The 23,884-nt window shown below is 38.6% G+C and overlaps 1 protein-coding gene across 1 annotated transcript in view; it reads right to left on the reverse strand.

Moving 5' to 3' along the window:
• The window catches only part of TRPM3 (transient receptor potential cation channel subfamily M member 3), a 341,963-nt gene that overhangs the window by 49,606 nt on the left and 268,473 nt on the right, over window positions 1-23,884 (reverse strand). The window contains exons 9-11 of the mRNA XM_030466889.1: window positions 11,200-11,272; window positions 2,994-3,094; window positions 1,258-1,392 (exon numbers count right to left, since the gene is read on the reverse strand). Coding sequence (XP_030322749.1) covers window positions 1,258-1,392; window positions 2,994-3,094; window positions 11,200-11,272 — 309 coding nt within the window. The remainder of the gene's footprint in view (window positions 1-1,257; window positions 1,393-2,993; window positions 3,095-11,199; window positions 11,273-23,884) is intronic.

Raw genomic sequence — 23,884 nt, forward strand, 5'->3', positions numbered from 1 at the left:
CCTAGTAATTGTTTCATGAGTTTGTGAAAATCTGACTTGGGGAAATACCATAAAAATGGAGGGTGAGAACCTCCCAGCCCTTGCTTAGATGAGTAATCCTTCATCAGGTAAGCAGCCTGTAATGTAATTGAGAGGCTTTAAAATCTCACTTGTTTTTTTATTTGAAAGCAGCTAGTAAATGACCTTATAATGTATTTTGGAGGGAGCCAAGGTAAACAGTGTGTTTTCAAGGCCAGGGTTTATAATGTAGTGTAGCCACAGCATATCTATTGTAAGACAACCCTTTAAGAGTGTAACAAGTAAAGGCTTAGAAAGGTCTGGTGTCCTGCTAAATTTCAGATTAAACCCCCTACTACTGCTCAGTAGCTGAGCCTAAGATCTACCAGTGGAGGCTGGAAGGAATCACACATGATTCCCAGGATGACAGCTTATGAAGGCAGAGCTTTGAAAACTACTGGCAGAAAACAAAAAACCTTATTGAAAAGGACTATGCACTATATCACAAATTGCCTCCAATGACAGCACTACCAGTCCTAAGAACTAGACAACGCTTTAAGATTTTTTCCATACCACCTAAAAATTTGAATTTACTAGTTTCTCTAATCTCTCAGCATTAATGGTGTTAATGCTGGAATGTGTTTTGCAATTGAGAACTCAGAAGCAATTGAAAACCTGTTTTATATTCATTTTAAGGACAAAGATACAAAACTTGCCAAAAGGATTTTAAAAGTAAAAAGTACCATTTTTAGAACACATGGTGAAAAGAGGGGGAAGTCCTTCACTGACCCCCTGAAATAATCAGATTTCACCTTTAAATTCAGAATATCATCCAAGAAGTTTGTTTCTACTTGTTTTCTAACAGCCTAACTTGTTTAATTGTTCCAAGATTTTTCTCAAACCATTAGGACTTAAGCTGTCAGGAGCCATATAACACCATCCTACAGCTCCTAACTTGCCAAGCAGTGCACTCTGCCTAGAGTTCAAGTCTTTCACATTGGAATTACAATAAGCATAAATCAGCTGATACTGTATGGGGTTTAACCTGTGTTTTACAAATATTCGTACAGCAGATTAGGTGGGCAAGGCAAAAAGAACTTCATTGTATGAGAGACAAAGCTAAGAGACAATGTTGACTTCTAACAGAAAATTTCTGCAGCAGCTGTTGGCTGCTTTGTGCATCATCACATCACTGTAATATGAGTGGGAACCAAGAACAATGAATACAGATAGAGAAAATACGCCTTAGGTTGGCCATACCGTATTGTACAGTTCCTCTAGCCGGGAGATGGTGAGAAAACGATGCATGCTTACTCCATTTTCTATAAGCAATTTCACAAAATCCACTCTGTCCAACACCAGTGCATCCAGCATTGCTTGCTCAAGGGAGCCCACCTGAAAAGTAAGCAATTAATTCAGGCTGTTCCTGGCGGTCACAGGCTGTTCAATCACCCAGGAACAAGCCCCTGCTGTGCCTGACAATATTCTGCTCTGCTAAGCTTAAAAGAGAATAATCACAGTTTTAATCTGTATTGGTTCCTCTGATTCAGGGCAAAACAAGTGTCAGAGTGTTAGTATTAACATACTCCAAGAAATTCTCATTAGGACCCAGGAAAATTACGATCACACCTCATCGCTATTCACCTTCTCATCTTGATTTCTCCCATTTCTAACAAACATTTTAATTACACTGGGTATTTTTGTAACGTGCACACAGTTACTTTTCTGTCTTTACTAGCTTTTTTCTTTCAAGGTATGGCAACTTTGGCACCAAAGAAACAGAAATAGCTTCAAAATTAGAATTCCCTAAATGGGCCAAATACAAGAGGTCTTCTTATTCCAAACCTCTCTGTTTCTATCTGCTGCATGTTGGAGGAAGCTAGAAGGATGATGAATAATCTTATACAGCTAGCTTTTAGCTTTCAGAATGATTTGAGCTTGCAGCATTTATGCAAATTTTTTTCTGCAGAACTGTGACAGACAGATAATAAGGACAGTTTAGAACCATTGAAATCCCTGTATGTTTTGATGCATGCTTAAGCCCAGAATTGAAGACAAGCTAAATTGCTCCATTCACTCCATAACTGGAAAGGCAAGGAGTTTTGAAACTATTTTAAAGGACAGCAAGTCCTAGAAGCTACCTTTAAAGCAAGATATAACAAACACAAGCTTTTCTGTTTCTTATAATTTTTCCTTGAGGCATTGTAAATGGTCATGTAATGACATCATATGAATTTTTGTGACTAAAAAAACGTGACAACAAGGAGTATCATGATCCATTTTCATCTTCCAAATGAAGATACAGTGGGCTTTAAGGAGCTACAGGCTGAGACAGAGACCTTGTGTTCTTTTCTGAGTGACTTCAACCAATGTAAAAACAGCAGCACAAGTTGTAATCTGAATATTCCTCCCCTGCAGTACACAGAGTGCAGCAACCCCTCTATTCACAGCCCTTCCACTCCTGCAGAGAAGCTCTGCCCACCGTATCCCCACAGCAGGCAGATAGGGCATAGGATGGGGTAGACATGAAGCAGGCAGATTGAAACAGAGGACACAAAACTAACACCAGCTCAGGTGTGGAGCCACAGCATTTCTGAGGTAACATTGCTGATCAGCTCTCGGTCCACTCAATGACCTCCAAAATTTGTGCAGCAAATGACATCCATGTGTCATTTGACATCCAACCATTGTCAAATACAGTATTTGTATATAAAAGCATATTGCTTAAAGAGCAAAAAGTTTTGCCTTTAATTTATAACCTAACACTGTAATAAGGCCATAAGCAGCTAGATGTCACCATTTCCTCGAACAAGGAACATAACATCTTTAAACCCTGCCTGTCTTCAGCTAGCTGCACACGGGAACATGGTGTTTGGATGAGAGGATGACTCAGTATATTTTAAACTGCACTTAATGCACCACAGACAACAGAATGGATTCAATGTTGTGTAGGGTTTGAACTGCTTTCAGTGGAAGATGCTGTATATATACTGTACCGGCCACTGCTGCCCATAAATAAAGATCTGGCTGCGGGCGATGTCTACTCTGTTCCACGCTAGCGCAAGGCTCAGCTGGTCGGGAGCAGACGCGTTCGCTCCTGTGTACACAGGCAGGGATGCAGGGAGAAGGAGAAAAAGAAATAAGATATAATTCAGAGTCATTCTTTGAAACCTCCCGTTTTATCCCTGTAATAAAATACTTGTTATCCAATCTGAATCTGCGGTTCTCAGATTGTCTTACAAATATTTCTTTACTCAGTTTCCCCTTGAAAAATACCGTAGGTACACATGATATCAGCAGATGCAGCTTGCTAAGAAGTGAACTGGTTTTTGTCCTCAGGGACAGGAGGCAAGAGCAGAAGCCAGGAGGGATACTGATCCAGCTGCAGGAACATGCATGCAGGCAGACGTATGCATACTAGCGCAAGCATACACACAGACATGCCTCTGGCAATTATAAGCAGGTTCAGCTCACACAGACCCCACTAATTTCAAGTCATGCATTTTATCTACATCTTTTATGCAGTCCCATCTGATAAGGTGGAGATAATGTACAAACATAGTAATTTCTATTTGTACTGAGGGGTCCTAGTGGGATAAATTTCCCCTTCACGCATGTAATATTCATTTAAGCAAGCCTGTTATAAAGCTGATGTCATGGCACATTATATTCAAATTAAATAAGAAAATCTGAAGATGATAAGATGGGTTTGGAGCTATTTGTTTCTTGGAACGGATGGTGTGCTTTTCCTTGTAGTCTTAATGGATGCTGTATGACATTCCTGCTCTGCTGTGCTTTTAAGATATATCACTAAGGATTTCATGGTTACCAATTTGTTATAATGAAACAGTATTTGTGCTTCCATGTCACAAGAAGAAGCTGATCAAAGACATAGCTGGTTTCAGTGATTAAATGATTGTAAAAACATTTATCTTTGAAAACTTCGTACAAATAATTGTAAAAAGGCTAATTTTTTATAGGTCTCATACCTTCACTGTTTTCTTGTCTGTATTAACTCTTATACTGATATTATGGAATGGGGGCAAACAGGAGCTTCTCATTACCTCAAACCATTTATGTCCTCATTTCTGTACTATTCAAAATCATGCACTGCTCCAACTGAAAATGGACTCTGAAACTGGAGGCACAGGAAACATAAAGCATAACACTCTGGCTGTTGAAATTATCTGTGAAGGATCAGATCATCAGACTTTTAGGAGGCTTAGCCTGAAGTTTAGTTTTAGAATTCTCAACTTTGCAATCAGTTCACTGCCACAAACTTCATCAAATACTTGGCTATATATACATCAGTTATTCGGGAGGTTGTGATTTGTGATCATCCAGACCACTTTCATATTATTACAGAAATGAACTCTGCTAAAAAGGTAGATGATGAAGAAGGAGAATGCTAGAAATGAAGAAAAGAGGAAAACACAGTGAAACCAGTAGACCTTTCTGTGTCCAAGAAGTAACAGGAACACTTCTTTGTGTAAAACACAGCCTCTCATTTTTACATGCTATGACAAAGACAAAAACTCTCAGAAGAGATCTGATGAGGTTGCCAATAGCATCTGAACCTTTCTGAGTTTCTTACACAAACAATACCCAGCATTCAAGAACAGAAAATGTCTACCTTTAGGAAGGGCAAAAATGTCTATACAGTTTTATATATAAAACCAGAAAGAAACCTAACTACAGTGGGTATGATAGTATAAATTAAGCAGAGAGAGCAAATAGTGTTCTTCCCTTTCTAAAGCAAACAACAGATCCTCTCGTCACTGGATCTACTCCTTCTCATCTCTGTGCCTGCAGGAGAAGAAAGAGCTTCAGCAGGCGCTCAGGCAGACTGTATGGTGATCAGTGGAAGGGATATGTGGGTGAACTCCAAAACCCAGGGGCAGCTCATCAGAACTGGATTGTTTTTGAGCATGCTTATGGCTCCAAATAATGATTAGTTGGAAAAGCCATGGGCCAGCCTCTGTCACCACCTCCCTCCATGGTGTATAAGGCTGACAGCACTGGACAAGTTTTCCTGTGGGTACATGTGCAGTCCTAGAAATTATGCTCTTCTCAGTGCTTGTTCATTTCATTGTTTTGCAGAGCAGTCTAGACATTTGGTAGTTGAAGGAATTATATGGTTTCTCAAGGATGTTCTGTACTTCAGGTCCAAACTGGTCCATCAGCTAGGGTAGACTGGGTAGTACAAGTTGGCATGCCAGGTTTCTGACGTGTGGCAGGATGACTACTTCCAGAGTAATGTTAGTTGCTGGACCTATGTGATTTTCAGGTGAATGTGGATTGCACTCTTGTTATATAAGAGGGCAAGGAAAATAAAAGCTATAAAAATTTGTAGAGAGCAGCCAATGGGCTGTGGATGTTGTTTAATTGATTTTACTCCAGGATGGACTTACGACTTTTGACCCAAACGCAAAAGAAACTATTCAGGCTATTTCAGGTGGAATTTTATCCACTATTAAGAAAAATAATTCCACTAATATAAGAAAAACTCGCTAGAACAAATGTGAGGAGGGCCAAAAAGGCCAATGCTATCCTGGATGTATTAAAAGGAGTGTGACTAGAAGGTCAAGAGAGGCACTCCTGCCCCTCTACTCTGCCCTGGTGAGGCTGCGTCTGGAATATTGTGTCCAGTTCTGGGCTGCTCAGCTCAAGAAGAACAGGAAACTGCTTGAAAGAGTCCAGTGCAGAGCAACCAAGATAATGAAGGGAGTGGAATATTTCCCTTATGAGAAAAGTCTGAGGGAGCTGGATCTCTTCAGTTTGGAGTAGACTGAGAGGTGACTCATTAATGTTTATAAATATGTAAAGGGCAAGTGGCAGGAGGATGGAGCCAGGCTCTTCTCAGTGATGCCCAACACCAAGACAAGAAGAAATGGGTGCAAGCTGGAGCACAGGAGTTTCCTTTTAAACAAAAGGAAAAGATTTTCACTGTGAGAGTGACAGAGCACTGGAACAGGCTGCCCAGTGAGGTTGTGGAGGCATTATTGAGACAGAGAATGTCTCCTTCTCTGGAGACATTCAAAGCTTGCCTGGGTGTATTTCTCTGTGACATACTTTAGGTGATACTGCTCTGGCAGGTGGGTTAGACTCCATGATCCTTTGAGGTCCCTTCCAACCCCTAACTTTCTGTGATTCTGTGGCTCTTAAGATACCTCCTTCTTTCAATAATTTTTGATTGCATTTGGTGCCAGAGAACATGGATTTGAGCCAGAAAGAAGAATCACTTTCTAAGGATTCGTCTTGCTCATTATCATCACAAGCAAGTACACAAATCAAAACATAAAGTAGAGTTAATAACTCACTGCTCTCATCAACTCAGTACGTAGGTCACAATGGAACCACTTTTTAGGCCCTTAATATCGTCAATAGTGAGAAATTAGCATTTCCTCAGCATACGTCTCTTTTTTATCCTGTCTCATGCAAAGATTCTCTGCTCAGCTGTGTGGTATTATTTAACTACCATAGTATAATTACTTCTTTAAATAGTGTTTTAAGCAATATGACTAATGTCTGTGTAATATTTGCTCAGTATCCTGGTGTCACACTGAGCAACAAGAAATTCTGTTCCTCAAAAGAATGTTTTAAGGCAATACGAGCAATGTCTACAGTGAGATTCTTCCATCCCTTCACTTTATCCCAGATGAAAACTTGCATTTGAGATGCAGTCCATTTATTTGACAATAAATTACTTCAGTCTACGGTTTTCTGGATATAGATAGACAAAGCAAGGATCGTCTGTAATTGGATGAAAGAGATTTCAGATAGCAGTTAGTTTCTGCACATGTTAACTTTCTGCTGTTCTGCAGACATCTAGGAGTGCCTGGATATCTTGCATAGATTATTTTGCTAAAAAGTCAGATCGTCTGCCCAAGATATTGCACCAGAACCACAATACTCCTTGATGATAAAGCCTGATGCCATAAAGCTGACTCTGCATGACAGGTGAGCCAGAGTAACATTTCCAGACAAGGAGTGTTGTGCCCTTGCAGGATCCCAGATTACTGACAAGATAGACTACAGTCTTTTATACATTGACTAAAGTTTACTGTGATCAATGTAAACCTCAAAAGGATTCCTCTGAGTTAGTCTATAAAATTCAATCCTCAGGATTATGGAAAGCCGAAAAGACACAAAACTTCTCTACCTAGACAGAACTGGTTGTTGAAGAATAATTTCTACAGTGCTTTTAATCATGTCAGTGTCCTCTTTGAATCATAAAGAAAAGAGCTAGATTAGGGAAAGCAGCAACCTCAATTAATTTTCTGCTCTGCACCTCAGCAGGTCTTACATTACCTTCTGTTTCAGCAACTCTTTTTAAAAAAATCAGTTTTGCCACTGCATTTTCTACAAGCATCTTACTGGCATTCAGCAAATCAGTTGATGCAAACAAAGCTGATAGGAACAACAGCTATAAGGCAGTAACTAAATATCTGTCCTAACTCTGGTATCCTTCTGTGTCAGTGATTTTACAGTCAGCCACCATCACGCTGTCTTCCAGGACCATATGATACTCTGTGACAGCTGTTCAACAAGCGTGAGTCATGATTTACTCACAGGCTGGAAAGTATGCAGGGATATTAGACCTTCATTAGCCCAACATGGCTTATCCCAGAAGGCTACAGGTTAGTAATACTTCAATATGTGTATGGCACACAGCACCCTTTTCTGAATACTAGCAGTTGTGGTAGCAAGGCTTCTGAGGCACCAGCTGAAATATGGATGGTGCTGCTCGTATGCTGCAGACACTGCAACAGCTTTGTGAACTCTGATAACACTCAGAAAAAGTTATACTTTAGAACACCTCCATATGCTGCATTTAAGTTTGCTGTCATATGCCTTTTGCTCAATTAGCAGCTGCAAAAGCACAAAATCCATTACTGTTTGAGTTCCCAACTGCTCAAGTTAAGAGAACACAGTTAAACTGTATCAATGAATTTACTTGCTACAGCTTCAAGAAATTGCAAATTTACTTCCCACATTTGCATGTCGCTTGAAATTAAAAAAAAAAGCCATATGCTGTTGTGACATCCATGCAGTGTAAAGTGATAACCAGTTTGGATGCCATTCCCTAGTTTATTGGAGATCACTTCCAAGAAAGATAGATCTTCTGACAAGATTAAACAAGCCCCTCATGAAAGCAAACCAGGAAATAATCTCTCATATTCAGTGTACGGTTTGGACATTGTGGAATATCCTGATTAGAAGAATTCCTGCATTGGCTGTGGGCCTGGTGTGCACTGCAAAAAGAGACTAGGTCATTGCAGATCTTACACACCAAGCAGGAAATGATACTTCAGGTTTCCCAATACTATCCTCCTTCTACTATTAAATCACTCACATCCCAGGCAGGGATTGGTAATCAGCTGGTGTGCACCTTGAATATTGGCTAGTAAGAGCTGCAAAACCCTCACTGGTGAGACTGAGAAAAGCAATCAATAATCACTCACCTGTTTCATGCTTTTCTCTTACTGCTATTTACACAGTGCTTAGGAGGTGAAAGATGTTCATTCCTGAATCTAAACTTAGAAGTGTCAAGATATTTTGGGTCCAGTCTTCATATCTATGCACTAGTAAATGAGTATAAAAGAGGGTTCAGCATTTGCTACCTTCAAATTCTTGATTTTAAGAGACCCAACTATCCATCAGCCCGATGGAGCACCTCTACAGAAAGGCAGCATTTCTTTCAGGGTGCACCAGAACCTCTGTACAAAGACAGAGAATGGTAAGGACAACTGTCTTGCCTCAGACAAGAAATTTCATATTTGCACATGTTGATTAAAAAGTTACAAGGGGTTTCATTTCTCGTGATCGGAAAGAGCTCAGAATCACAAGACACGTTTAAAAAATTTTGTCTTCTTTTGAGTACCTTTTTAATCAGAAAGTGCTGATGAGCGGGCAAGATGAGGTTTTAGTCCCTCTGGCTCTTGAGCAAGACCCAAGTGCTGCTGGCACCAGCAGATTACCATATCAAGATTGTCAGGCAAGCATGGAAGCAGATGTCAAAAGTACTTAGGCAGATCCAGGCACATTTTAAACTAATTGAAGTTCACACTAATGTCCTGAAGTACTATTAGGAAGAGGGAAGGTACTTTTATTTTACCAAGGATCAGTTGGACACTTACAAAATATATATTCTGGATCAGAGTCAACTACTCATGTATGTGGATAGCAACCATAGTACAGTTGCTCACTTAAGTACTGCACTAGAGCTTTTCAAACAGAAAACAATCCCTTCAAGACGTATGATTTATTTTCTTCTGCTTCCAAAATGCAGCTTTCATGGTAGTAAAAGACTCCAGGCATCTATGTAAAGAGTTTTATGTTGGAAATAAACATGAGAAGAGCGGAATCAAAACTTTAACACAAACTGTATCTTACTAATAGAAATCTAGAGCAGTAGTTTCAGTGATTGTCTTAAGAAATAATGTAAAGAGAATACACTTTATACTGAGGATAGCAAAGGTTCCAGTTATATCTAAGATACAAATGAAATCTGCAGTTAAATTATTTCTTAAGGAAAGAAAAGAGGAATTTGGTGATGGGTGCAATTCTTAGCATTTGCTTTGAATTTATTTCTCTATCATTTCTTCCCTTTGATTTATATGGTTTCTGTATAAAGATATCCCAAGTCCCTTGAGATTAATTATGCAGAAGGCAAAAACTTTCTACCTCAGTGTAGCAGCAAAATGGCCATGTCACCCGCAGGACAAACTACTGGCATCTTGATTGAAATGAACAAAAGAAGTGGAGAAAATGCTACAATACACATAACAAAATCAAGGTACTGGAACAAAATAATTCCAACTTATTTCCTTGGCTGGTAGCTATTAGCTTGGAATCACACTTTAGAAGTGGCCTGTACTTGTTTACTCCTCCTGTTCGGATTTTTGTTTTAAATGTTTGAAGCAATAGTTTTGAAATTCTATTAATTATTGTGTAAAAGATAAAATAAAATATTGGTTGGCTAGGCAAAAGTTACTCAGGCCTTCTCCCATTTCTTTTCATACACCTTTTGCAAGCCAGCATGAGAAGAAACTGAGAACTAAGCTCTAGAGCAAGCAAGAGTAAATCCCATACACCCAGTAAATCTATAAATATTTTTTTTATGACTCAGACCTAAAACTCAGATCTGCCATATAGCATTATGTACCTTATTATTCAGGTGCGGGGATGGCAGCAGCATCAGGACAACTGCTGGAGAGCCTCATGAAGCCTAACTTTCACCAGTCACTTTTCAAAACTGAAAGATTTTCAGATTGCTCTTTACAATTGTTTGGAATGTCTTACTCTCTGTTTTTTTAAATCAGCATGGACTGTGTTACACAGCACAAAACAGTCCAGACAGCAGCAAGGTGATCCTAGTAATTGGTTCATGAGTTTGTGAAAATCTCACTTGGGGAAATACCATAAAAATGGAGGGTGAGAACCTCCCAGCCCTTGCTTAGATGAGTAATCCTTCATCAGGTAAGCAGCCTGTAATGTAATTGAGAGGCTTTAAAATATCACTTGTTTTTTTATTTGAAAGCAGCTATTAAATGACCTTATAATGTATTTTGGAGGGAGCTAAGGTAAACAGTGTGTTTGCAAGGCCAGGGTTTATAATGTAGTGTAGCCACAGCATATCTATTGTAAGACAACCCTTTAAGAGTGTAACAAGTAAAGGCTTAGAAAGGTCTGGTGTCCTGCTAAATTTCAGATTAAACCCCCTACTACTGCTCAGTAGCTGAGCCTAAGATCTACCAGTGGAGGCTGGAAGGAATCTCACCCAGTTCTCAGACCTTCCTAGGGTGACTACAGATAGGATTTTACTGTGACAACAGTGCCAATTTCATCTGAAGTGAGATAACTTCCTTCTGGAGGCTTCTCCTAACCACCATCACAGCCTATATCTGAGAAGCCCTTCGACTGCCGTGTGGGTACTCATCTGCTCAAGTAACCAGTGTGAGTGGGTCAGCACTGGTGTTCCTTGTGATGCATTCAGAAAGGAAAAACAGTAGGTATTTTAACATTAAAGAAAGCACTGGATTCGTATATGGCACTTAGAGCAAGAAGTATACTTCAATTTCACAGTACAGTTTTATCTCAGTACAGTAGATATTTTCAACAAATGCAGGTTTCAGCACAGGGAAGTCACAGAGTTATTTCGGACTGATACAGATTCACTGTGGAGTAAAAGTCCATTACCTTTTAGTAATGCTGTCAGAATAGCTAAATCAATATCCTGGTGTCCTTCTGATCCCATGCGAAATACTGTGATCTGAAATATTAAAAGACAATACATTTATTGAAACCAGGGTAATTTTTTAAAACCTAAATTAAGTCAGGGCAGAATTATTTAGATCTCCAAATATCTTGACAGCTACAAGATGATATTACTTTATACATTTTATAAGAATTTTATTAGGTAGGATTGACACACACTATTCTTCATGACATAAAATTTGATAAAGATAGAAATTGTATTTATTAGCATATGGAAGGAAAGTCTTCAGGGATACAGGATGAAATTAGAGATAAAAGAATTTTCTCAGATTAACATGAGATTAAGTTTTCTCAATTACATTTCTAGGAAGAATTAGGTGAATTAATGGTTGTGCATGTAATTTATGTCATACAGGATTGAATATATATATTTCTGATCCAAAGTAGCACCCCAGTCAACCTCATTTTGCATAGCAAGAAGTTCAATAAATAATCTAAAAACTAGTATTCTAACAGGTCCAGCAAAGTCTTTAGCCAGGTATTGTCAGTGACACTCTAAGACATAAGCTTTGAGACAATAATGTGAAATACACAGTTAATGAAGACTAAGGACTAATATTGTGGAGCTGTTATTTCAAGACAATTTCACTCTTGGTTAAGACTGCACTGAAACATATGGGAGTGTAACTTTGCCCTTTTTATTTTCATGGCAATAGCTGTTCTTGGGCCTCTGCTGCTTCTTAAGGAACCAAGAATGCAACTCCACATTAGTGCCTTTCCCTTACTAATAAAACCTGTCATCATTTCATTCTGAATACCTGTTGCTTGTTCTTTTTTTTTCCCATGTGTCAGAATGGACTACCTTTTTTTTTTTTTTTTTTATTGGGCGGTACCTTTAATTAGGAATTGCATAAAGATATTTTACATTCATATTCAGTAGTACATATTGTCCCCCCATTCCTAGATTCCTACTCATACAGCACCACCAAACTGCAGCACTGTCTGGGTTGGAGGTCAGCAAACAACAGGCCACAAATAACAGTGGAAAGGAGATATATAAAGTGATCAAGGCTCAGATAACAAGTTTCAGTTTGCCAGCTGAAAGAGTCCTGCAGATTGGATCCACAGAAATCCACTGCAGCTCCTATTCTACCTCTGCTTGACCGTAGACCTCTAAGGGGTTCAAAGGGAGTTAAGAGACGTGGACATCAGTGACAGTAATACAGCACGGCAGAAACTGAAAATGCAAACTGGACAAAGTGATAGGAAGCTGGCCTAGCTGCATTAGTCAATTGATTTAGATGATGACTGGAACAATAAATGTGAGAAAGCTTTTTTTTGGGGAGTTGTCCCCAGTTAAAATAGACTATTTTCAATTTAGGCTTAGTTTGACCCTTCTAAGTGTTACTGAGATAAAACATAAATACTGAAAATCATACTTCAATGATCAATTTTATCTCTCCCCTTGGAATCTACAGATGTTTCTGGCAAACCATTTGATGTCTATCTTCATACCACAACTTTCTTGAATGAATAATAGAACAGAAGAGAAGAGTTCCAGTTGGAAAGGATCTACAACAATCACCTAGTCAAACTGCCTGACCACTTTAAATGTTACCAAAAGTTAAAGCATGTTATTAAAAGCATAATCCAAATGCCTCTTAAACACTGAGAAGTGTGGGGAATCGACCACCTCTCTAGGAGACTTGTTCCAGGGTTTGATCATCCTTCTGTAAAGAAATGTTTCCCAATGTTTTCCTGATGTTTTGCCAAATGCTTTTCTTATCTGCTCAACGGCTGGCAGGGAAGCTTTCACTGCAGTGCATTTAGTCTGCTGCTGTGACCTGTACAGCACTGGTAATGTGGGTAGAAACACACATTTCTATGCATGTCTCATCTCAAAGCACAATAAAAATGTGAGCTGATGAGATCAGTTCCTCTGCTGTACATGTTCATGATGTGCTTCATGTGCCACAGATGATGAACTGTGCCACAGGGGTTAGCAGCCAGGCAGGTGGGTCAGAAGGCAGAAGGAAGAGAAAACCTTCCTCCCTTACCCAGCAGGAAAGAGGAAAATCTAGGCAGATGTCCTAGCAGCTCTGGAAGGTGACGGCAGTATGTGAGTGAATACTAATATCCTTGCAACACTTTGCCATTTCCTACAGAATTTTTTCATCAACAGGCATCCTGGTAGCACTGATGGGAAATGCCACAGTCTGGAAAGCTGATCAGATAATGCTGGGAATGTCTAGTTTTCATCACTGCACTTGGCACCACCTCGACAAAGTGACCTTCTCCTTTTTTAAGGCCAAAGGTGACTCACCCTGTACACTGGGTACTGAAAATACTGAACAACACGAATTCAGAGGAATTAAAAAGTACATCTCAAATGAAACACATTGTCAGTGAACTCCCAGCTTAATAAGGCACCACATAAATTGCAAGCACTGCAAGCTTATCTCCCAAGGAAAACTAGGGGAAGCTCTTCATATGTGTTGTAGGACCACACATAATCCTGAATTTCCAACTGCCCTTTCATTCATCTTCCTTGCATACTTGAGAAAAAGAAACCTACTCCAGGAAAATGATTTTCTGTTCTCTTAAAAATAAAATAAACTGTGTAACTTGATTACTTCAGAATAAGAAGACTTTCCACAGTAACTGTCACTTTATTATTAAGAGGTCTAGAGAAACTTAAATAGAAATATATAAATATATATATATATATGTACACATGGAAAATCTGTTAGGGCAGTAAGTAAACATGTTCAGCTTCCTGTTATTGTTTAGATTAACTGTAAATATTCATAGTTGTTTTGTCCACTTTCATGTCCTGAAGATGGTTTTGAACAACATTCAGCACCTTACCGCTCTTCCTCGTGCAGTTTTTTAAAGAAACTTGTTACAGATAGTCATCCATTGAAATGTTGCTTTCTAACCTGGTGAAACAGCTTTGTTTCAGTGTGGACTTCATAGGTAGGGCTTTTCACAGCCACAGTTTCCCACATTTTTTGAAAGATTGATTGTTTTTCCTTTCTACTGTTGCCCTAAATCTTGACCAATGTTTTTGTTAATTCACAAAGTGGATGATTTAAAATAGGATTGCACTGCAATTATGCAAGGACTAAGCACTGTCTCACTGTTAATAAAACCTTTATGTCTCTTGACAGAATCTTAGTTCTGATCTGCAGCATTCTTCAGGTGCAACTTGTTTGCCTTTTATCTGTGCTGGATGCGTTGGTTGCTTTCACTATTGGGTATCAGACATATTTGACTACAGCAACATTTTAAATGGCTAAAGGTCAATCCTTCAATACTCATGACTACACAGAATGCATTTTGGAAGATGAGGCTTAAAACTGCACTATGCTGGCTGCTGAACCATTTGTACCGTCATCACTTTTACATTAAAAGGCAAGGCTAGATCACTATCAAACCACATAGCTGCAGCTTTTGTTCTCCTTCAGTAACTATTTATGATCCAGGGACAAGGCAGCGGGACTGGAGGAATATGGCTGCTATGTTTTCATTGCTAGACTGACTGTGAAGAACTCTGTGTGTCTCAAGCACACCTGTATTGCTTGTCGAATGCAGCTTTATGTCAGGCTGCTGTTGTGCTTGAATGATTCATTAGTGAAGTGGGCTGCACATTCCCTCTGCCTTTTCTCACAACCTCTTTTGGAAACACACTGCCAAACGCTTCCCCTCAGCTATTTTTCCCATCACATTTAAATGTGGATAGAAAACCAAAACTAACAAGCTTTGGAAAACACTGAGAGAAGCAGAAAACCACAATTAAGTATTTGTTGCTGGATGAGATTCTGATGCGTTGTGCTAAACCCCCCTGTGATCTCTGCTGCAGGAAAGCATAAATTTTGTTTATGCATTTTATGAATACTGTTATAAAAAGGCAGAATTCATTCCTAAAATGTGGATTTATTGCTTTACTTATACAGACATTGTAGTTTTTCCAGCATCTTTTAATTTTTGTAGTCAGAGGCATGAGGAAACAGGGACATATCCTAAAGTATTTATGCAGACTATACACTTAAAAATGTTCAGTGTCTCTAGTTCTCAAGCAACCTATTTGTCTGTCTTACTGGAGAAAATGTTCTCCTGGTGATTTGTTTTCCTCCAGTTAAGAGGTAAAAAATTTATAGTAGAAATATACTTAACTAGTTTCAAGAGTCATTAATGTACCTGATATGTTGCTACTGGCCATTTATGGGTACTCAGGTAGACAAATCACTTCAGTGAATTGAGAAACCACCCATTGATGCTCTTATATAGGACATTGACTGGAGCCCTGTTAGAATGGGCTACAGAGGCTAGAGCAGTGATGTATATAAAACTGCTGTGCTAAAGGAAAATATCTGGGTCAGTAAACTCTATTCCCATGATCAATGGAAATAAGATAAGATCACTGCTGATCTTATTCAAACTGCATCTATAAAATGATTTCCTGTTTTTCTGAGCATAATGAAGTTGTATTAGGAAGACAAAAAAATTTGTCCCCTTGGGATTTGTCCTATGTTATTATTTCCATGAAGCTGGCAGTTTCAATTGTTAAACTCAATTATTTTAAAAGAACACTTTTCTGTTACTCTGCCACTGCTTTGGGTATTTTGGGTTTGGTCTTTTTTTTTTTACTTCCTCCTTTCTTTCCTCAGTGCTCACACTGCTGGGGCTTGAAATGACTTTTTCAGGTAATTGCCTGAGGCATCTCAGTGGAGAACTGTGACTTGAAACAGTAAGCTTTTTTTTAAAATACATTTTTCTTCTCTCCCTTACAAATATAATAGAAATTGATTTTAAAACCCCTTGGTGAAGAAAAAGTTAAATCTTCAGTTGAAAAACACAGCTGAAACAGACAAGTGAAAATGCTTCTGTCACCAATAAAGGTTATACCAACAAGTTGCAAAATGAGTGTTAATATGTACCCAGATTCTTGCTAAACATAACTATAATATCTGGATTCCTTTGGATTTAAACCTAATGATCTACTTGCAAAGTACAGTAGATAAATAGCAGTTATTTCCAGCTGTGGGAGAAACTGGGCAAGGACCATGGGGTCTCTTGGTCTCCTTTCAGGAGGATGTGGTTGGGATCCACCAGTCAAACCCTTGTACCACAAGACTACGTTTCATTTGCCTCCACAAAACTGGTCTAAATGAAAAGCATGAGGCTTGCCCTTGAAAGCAGGGACAGACAACAATTCAGTCCCCTAACGGGAAAGTCTATCTCATTGCAGATTTTACTGGAGTATCTTAGTATGAACAGTATTAGCTTCCAGGGAAAAAAAAAACACATTAGCTGTGTTCTAATTCTTCCTGAGAAAATGTGCTAGGAAATCACTGAACCAAAACAGACCTTCTTGGGAAGCACAATGATTGCAGCACTCTGTGATACTTGCCAGCAATAATTACAGTCCAGCAGGATAGAAACCTGATTTTCAGGCAGGGCAGGTAGAAAGCAAGTAAAAAAAGAAATGGAGAAAAAAATTGCAGCAGCATAGAAAGCAAGGCAGGGTGAGTGGTGAGGTTAGTGTGTAGGGGGAGCAAGGGGGAAAGATTATCTGACCTAAGATTCTACCAAAAGCATTAATTTCAAAATATCTCTGCTTTCTGTTTAGGACTTGTTCTATTCTGGTATGGTAAATGATTTTTCCCCCTTCTTTTACCTCTCATCTACAGAGTTTATGGTGCAACAGGGTCAGTTTGACCCAGTATGATACATTCTGCTGTTACCCGGCTTCCCACTGATGACACATTGTGCTTCCATAGGCCAAGCCATACAACACTGTCTCACCTGTGAACAGTGAATATCAAAGAGATTTCCACACTCACAGACAGAGATACAGATACTACACTTCCATTTAGGGCTTCCCAGATTCTCTATGCATGTAAATGCAGGGTTACCTTAGAAATGCACATCATAACTATCCATAAACAGATGTGTGCATTTGGTCTCCTTAATAACAGCTGCCAAATCAAAGGACCAGTTATGCAGAGAATATGTCAATTAGATGCTGAGAAGGGAAGATGTGGTCAAAGAGAAGGCAAATGCTGTCATAGGTGAGATGATCCCTGAAGTGGCAGCTGAAATACTTAGGAGGACAGGGAGTATGTTGCAATACATTATTATAGGTTCTAATTGTGAAATTTCTCAATCTTTACAACCTGGTCCCCTGTCTGGTTCCTCAGTAGCTGCTTACATGTCTAATCTGGAAGAAGCAGAGCTATGATGTGGCTAAGGCAGGATGTGTGCAGAAAGCAGGCAGAAGTATTTTCTGGTGCCCTGATAAGCAACTCATATAGATGTATAGGAAATTCCTTAACACAAAATTTTGTTCATTTTGTTTGCAGAATCCTCTCTAAGCCAGCAGAGCTTTGTCAGTTTTCTATTCAGGTCTAGATGGATATATAAATGATAAACCTTCACCACTATGAGCTGCTATTCTGAAAAAAGGTTTGCACAATACACCAAAGACATTGATTTTTCCTCTAGAATGACAAGCAATAGGTATAGTCAGCAGCCACAATCATTAACTGTGAATTTTCCAGGTCATAGAATGGGAATCAGTGTAAAAAAAAAAAAAAAAAGATCTGAAATAGCTTAAAACAGCATTTTTAAAAATTAATCACAGGACATTAAAACTACTCTCAATTACAAGCATATTCTGTTCCTCTATTAATGCCTTTCCAACAAAAAAGTGAGTCCTTCCTGCCCCCACACCATGTTTTTTCCAGGATTTACTCTGAAAAATCCACAGAGATGGAAGAGCTTCTTTTGTTAAGGCCAGTATAAGGGCACAGGATTTAATTTAAAAAGCTATGAGGCACCAGGCTGTACTTAAAATTTCTAAAATATTATATTACACAGGAATGTTTTTTAGAAAGAGGAAATACATCAAAATCTGCTGGGATAATGTAGTTCACACCTGGCCAGAAAGGTATTTTACCCTCTGTCATGAAAGAGAAGAGAGGTGACGAAATCATTCCCTACACCTCAGATTGACAGTGCCTCTCGACTACATAATGGATAGCTCAAAACAGAGGAAAAAAGCAGGGTAGGATTGATGAGAGCAGAGAAAGCAGCCAAGAGTGCTATCTTTACATATTATATTCATAGCACACAATGACACCAGGAGAAAATATATGGTGATTTAAAATTCATTCAAAGTAATTTTTGTTTTTTTCTGCTATATCCAGAAAATTTTTTTATGTCTCCAAATCTCTCCTCTGACAAACACAAAGATGGTGTGCATGCATCTTGATTATGTAAGTCAGAAAAACTATATCCCTCTCAAACCAAAAAAAAACCCACAGAAGCAATTTCGAAAACAACCTGAAACTCTTCTGTTTGAAAGCATCGTCTGGTTAAGCAAAATAGGTAATGCCTTCAAGAGTACATGTTAGCATATATAATTTAGCTAGGCCTACCTGAATATTTCAGAAGAAAATTACCCAGAAAAGAAAAATGAGAGCTTGATAAAATGAAACATTAAAGGAGGTCAGTTATACAAAGACTCAAAATGGTTCAGATGAGAGGGGAAAACATTTTTTTTTTTCTTGTGATGAATAATCCTGTTTAACTCAGGGGAAAAGCTGCTTGATGTGGAGTAATAAAAAAGATCAAAGTGAGCAAGTGAGTCAGTGGATAATGCTGCAGAAGTCAGAGGATGGCCAAATAAGAGGAATTTCAGGAACAGATATATACAAGAGGCAATTACACTTAGGTAACACCTAAATTAAGTGATTTAGGGAATACCTAAATTAAGTGGTCTGCTAATCTAAGGAGTGAGAAAGAACTCAAAATGAAGAAGTAAGGGAGAAGATATGATGGGAGAAGCTTGACTGTGGGTTGGGTTGGAAAGTTTTAAAATGTTACATTCTCCTCCTGTGTTGTGGCAGCACTGCAACACTTCACATTTTTTATCCAGTAACTTGATCAACTTTGATCCAGTAATTTGTCATAGACTCATTGTTTGGTAAGAAGCAGGGAAAAAAAAAAAAAAACAACCCCCCAGAAAAACAGTGCTTATTAGAAAGGCAGAAATTCTGCAATTGAGGAGCCATATAGGAGCACAGAAAAGAATTTGAAAGACATCAGTGGAAATGTTTGGCTTCCTCCATAATTTGTAGCTTTTGTTCCAGAGTGAGAGAGCTGTCTGTGTCAGCCCCCTAATGACTGAATAGAACAGGCTATGGAAATCTCACAACTCTGATCCATGTAAAAACAGGTTTATATATCATAACGTGCACAAACTTTTAAATCTGTACAGCACTGTCAACATTTTGGAATGCAATATGCATATTTTCCATTGTAATAAATAACAAAAAAAAAAAGTTTTGGCAGTAAAAACATTGAAAACAATCCTTTTATCTTAAACAACAGGTTTTGGGCCATTTATAACTCTATTCTGGCACTGAAACACCAGTCCCTGATTTCAAAGCTAAAGAATCGTGAGTAAATATAAATTGAAAATCACTAAGCATGTAAGCAGGGGAATAGAACTGGGATGCTGTCTTTTAAAGTAGTGGGCTGTGCATAGCAGCACTGTGATGACAAACACAGATGTTTTTACATGTAGGCTTGCAGTCTTGGAACTGGTTAAAAACAGCCACAAAAGGAGAAATGCAATGAGATGGGCATTTATATTCAAACATGTGTTTGACTCAAGCTCTTCCATCACTCTGACTCAGGAAAGAAATGTGAAGTTAACTGTGATGTGGTTCACTTCATCCATCTCTTCTGTAGAGAAGACTTTTGGGCGTATTGATAAAAGACTTTCTTTATAGAATTTCTTTCAAAAACATAAAGTGACTTAATAGTTAGAAAGGGACATGAGTAGCATAGTGCATAAAATAATGAAGCTTAATCACTTAAGGCCCTGACATCTGGATCCCAAGTAACAGGAGTTAAGACCAATTGAAACCTAGTGTAGAGTTTTTTAACTCCACTGCTACCAAAGCAACTATTATCCTCAAACATTGGTCCACTGATGATATATGAATTATGACTGTGATTCAGAAGATGTTGAAAAGAAGCCTGAATACAGCGCTCTCAAAAAGAGATGTTAGGTGATATAATTCACCACCTGAGTCTCCCAGAGAAGATTCATCTTCTGAAAGAAAAGCAGGCATCCATGACACAGACTGGAAGGTGTTAAATGAGTCAACTTCTATCTATGTGTGTATAAATGAACACATGAATAAGAACCACATGTGTTCCATTTGATCTTTGTTTTACACTTAGAGTCTCAGTTATCTCTGGTCTTTATGTGAGTGGGTATCTCCATACAAGTCATATTAGCTCATTCTGGGAAACTGGGAGAACTGGCAGCAAGGAACAGCCTTAGACGGGCTTACTGTAGGCTCCTTTTCATGCCCAACCTTGGATCTGCAATGTCTCTTCTCTTCTGTGACACTGCAGTCTTGTAATGGACAATTTCTGAAAAAAGCAGCCAAGATAATGCCATTCTGGGCTTTTAGTGAGAGAATTTAACCTGTAACACACCTCTTGCTCATAGACACTAAGCAATGTGAAACTGAATTGTCTCTCAAGGAAAAGTTTAATTAAAAAAGCCACAAGGGATGTAAAAAGCACGTAACTGGGATGAACAGACCTAATATTCTGTTACTTTAGAAAATAAAAATTCAGTTTGGTCATTTCCACTGCTGTATATGCTTAAAAGCAATGTTCAAGTCATTGCCCTAAACAATGTTTTCTGCTGGTCTAAATGCACATCTGAACTGGACATGTTGCCTTTAAGTATGGTGCATTAGTTGGAGTGGCAATGTTATTAAAATTGGGCACACTTGCTACATCTTAAACCTTAATTCTCTTTTTGCTTTGCAACATATTTCCAAATAGGATGACAGTACCTGGATTCCCAGGTCACTTTGCTATGGATGATGCAGGTGCATGCTTATTCTGTATTTATGTTGACAACAATATCATGATTATTATGACAATTATGTTGACAAAAAAAGCCACAAATCATTAAGTTCCTAGCTGACTTGCTGTTGAGACTAAGTAGGTAATACTTGTCAAGGAGATCTTACTGCAAATTATTCCTATAGGACAATCAATTTCCAGTTATGGTTGCATCTACACAGAACCTGCATCTCATATCGTGAGCTCCTCTGCTATGTCTAAGATATTACAGAAGTAATGAACGGGTCTCTGTGCCCTGTGAAGCCACAGAAAGAGTAATTATATTTTCTAGGAAAGGGAAATTAAATTACCGCTCCCTAGACACAACAGAGCCAGGAAGCACGAAAAGTTTCTGAACAGTATTCTGGTGTTTATAAATTCTTATGAACCCTTCCAATTTCCTGAATTCTTTTTCTTTTCATCTCTTCCTGTTCCTTCCTTCCTTCCTTCCTTCCTTCCTTCCTTCCTTCCTTCCTTCCTTCCTTCCTTCCTTCCTTCCTTCCTTCCTTCCTTCCTTCCTTCCTTCCTTCCTTCCTTCCTTCCTTTCCTTCCTCCCTTCCCTTCCCTTCCCTTCCCTTCCCTTCCCTCCCTCCCTCCATACCTCCATACCTCCATACCTCCATACCTCCATACCTCCCTCCCTCCATACCTCCATACCTCCCTCCATACCTGCTTTTCATTCCCTGTGGAGTCAATGGCAAAGGCTATTATCTCCTTAGCAAAAAGAACTGAAATGTTTGCACACTTTAAAAGTACCCGGTAATCAGAACCTTAACACTTACTTACAGAGGTCAGGCCTACATAATAGACTAATCCTACTGATTTCCACTCACTTGGTGGCAAATTTAACTTTCATCAAAATTAGAAGAGTTGCTACAGTCACTGCTGAAGAAGAATGGCACCTTTATTTGGATGAAAAGGAGTAATTAGCATCACCACACTTCATGCTGGAGATGCTACAAGTGTTTCCATGGGAGAGACATGATTTTTTTCCGCAACCAACAGGCTGGTATTTACGAAATAGTTTCCTGCTCCAGACCTCTACTGCCAAATAACATACATTTGCCTCAGCTATTACTCCTGTAGGACCTTCAATTGATTTTCACTGTTTGAAAAGTCACCGAGCCTTCTGCTTTCCCTATAAAGACAATCCATCAACAAAAAAAAAAAAAAAACATCTGAAATAATTTGTTTTGGAAGAAAAGTTTCTATAAAAAAATGGATCTGAATGAACTTTCAAACTTTGTGAAGGGCCAGAAAGTGACAACATGCTGGTAAATTTTTAAAAGTTCATTTGCTCTAGCTAATATTTAATTCAGAACATATCTATGTGTATGCTAATAAACAGCTGCAGCCAGTGTTTAATTAGCATAAAATTCACTGAGCCTGCATATCTAGCTGAAAAGCACCATGTTTTTTGCAGCCGGTGTATGAAGTCAAGCTCTTCCCAGTATAGTTTTACAGCAACATAGATAAGTTTGCCCCAGCCTTTTCATCAAAACCAAACCAAACCAAACCAAACCAAACCAAACCAAACCAAACCCCTTGAAGATAAACAGGTGTTACAGACCTATATTATAGACTTTATAGTAAACATAGAAAAGAAATGGCTAAATTGCTCAACAGCTTCTCAGTACTTTGGGTAAGTAACCAATAAGCTGACTCAGAGCACTGCATTGGTAAGATAATACCGGAATATCAATGCTAGAGCTTGCTCATACCTTGTGCATTTACGAGCAGTTCGAATCCATCTCTGTCTGAAATAAAACCACAGCAAATAGCAAGCATCTTAATGACGTAGGTTGTCCTGATCTGAGCTCAAGGCACCCACCTCCTTCAGCATGACACTTGCTTTGTTCAATCTGACAGCACCAGAATCCCAAGGTAGTAATGAAGTCACCTGGAATCATCTATCACTGTACACAGATACTCAGAAAACACAAAGCAAGATTTATGCTATCCCTACAGCCATATGTTTGTCACAATGACCATACACTGAAGTACAGAAATAACAGAGAAAAGGAGTGGCAAGTGAAAAATACCCATTACTTGCTGACATGAGACAGAAATGGGATTTTATTTTTTCTCTTTTAGCAAGAAACTAATTATATTGTGTGTGTTGCCTCTACATGCAAGTGAGTTTCAAGAATTCATGTACATAGACCTATGACCACCATCCATGTACTCTTAGCTTTGCAAACCCTTGTTGTAATGCAGTGGTAGGCAGAGACAATATCAGTTTGCTTCATGTAGTAACTGAAACTTCAACTATTTATAGAAAAAAATAGAGCAGAAAACTGTAATGGCAGTGATAAAAAAACCCAAAACAACAACCAAGAAAGTGGTACACAGTCTTTATAGCTGATGTTAATGTGCCAAATACAGGAGCAGCCTGTATTTGTCATAGAACATCAGAATTACTCTCTTGAAGGGAAAATAATAAGACTAATTTATTTAATGAGACAGTAATAACACTTTGAACTTCTGAACTATAACCCAATCTAAAGCATTTTCAGGAACTATATGAAGTGGTTCCTTTTTCTTTTCTTAAAGTGCTTCATATCTCCAGACCTCTCCTCTCTTTTTCTCTTCCTCTCTTCCTCTCTTCCTCTCTTTCTCTCTCTCTTTCTCTCTTTCTCTCTTTCTCTCTTTCTTTCTTTCTTTCTCTCTTTTTCTCTTTCTTTCTCTCTTTCTCTCTTTCTCTCTTTCTCTCTTTCTCTCTCTCTTT

This window comes from Calypte anna, chromosome Z (genome assembly GCF_003957555.1).
Source record: "Calypte anna isolate BGI_N300 chromosome Z, bCalAnn1_v1.p, whole genome shotgun sequence".
Classification (NCBI taxonomy): domain Eukaryota; kingdom Metazoa; phylum Chordata; class Aves; order Apodiformes; family Trochilidae; genus Calypte; species Calypte anna.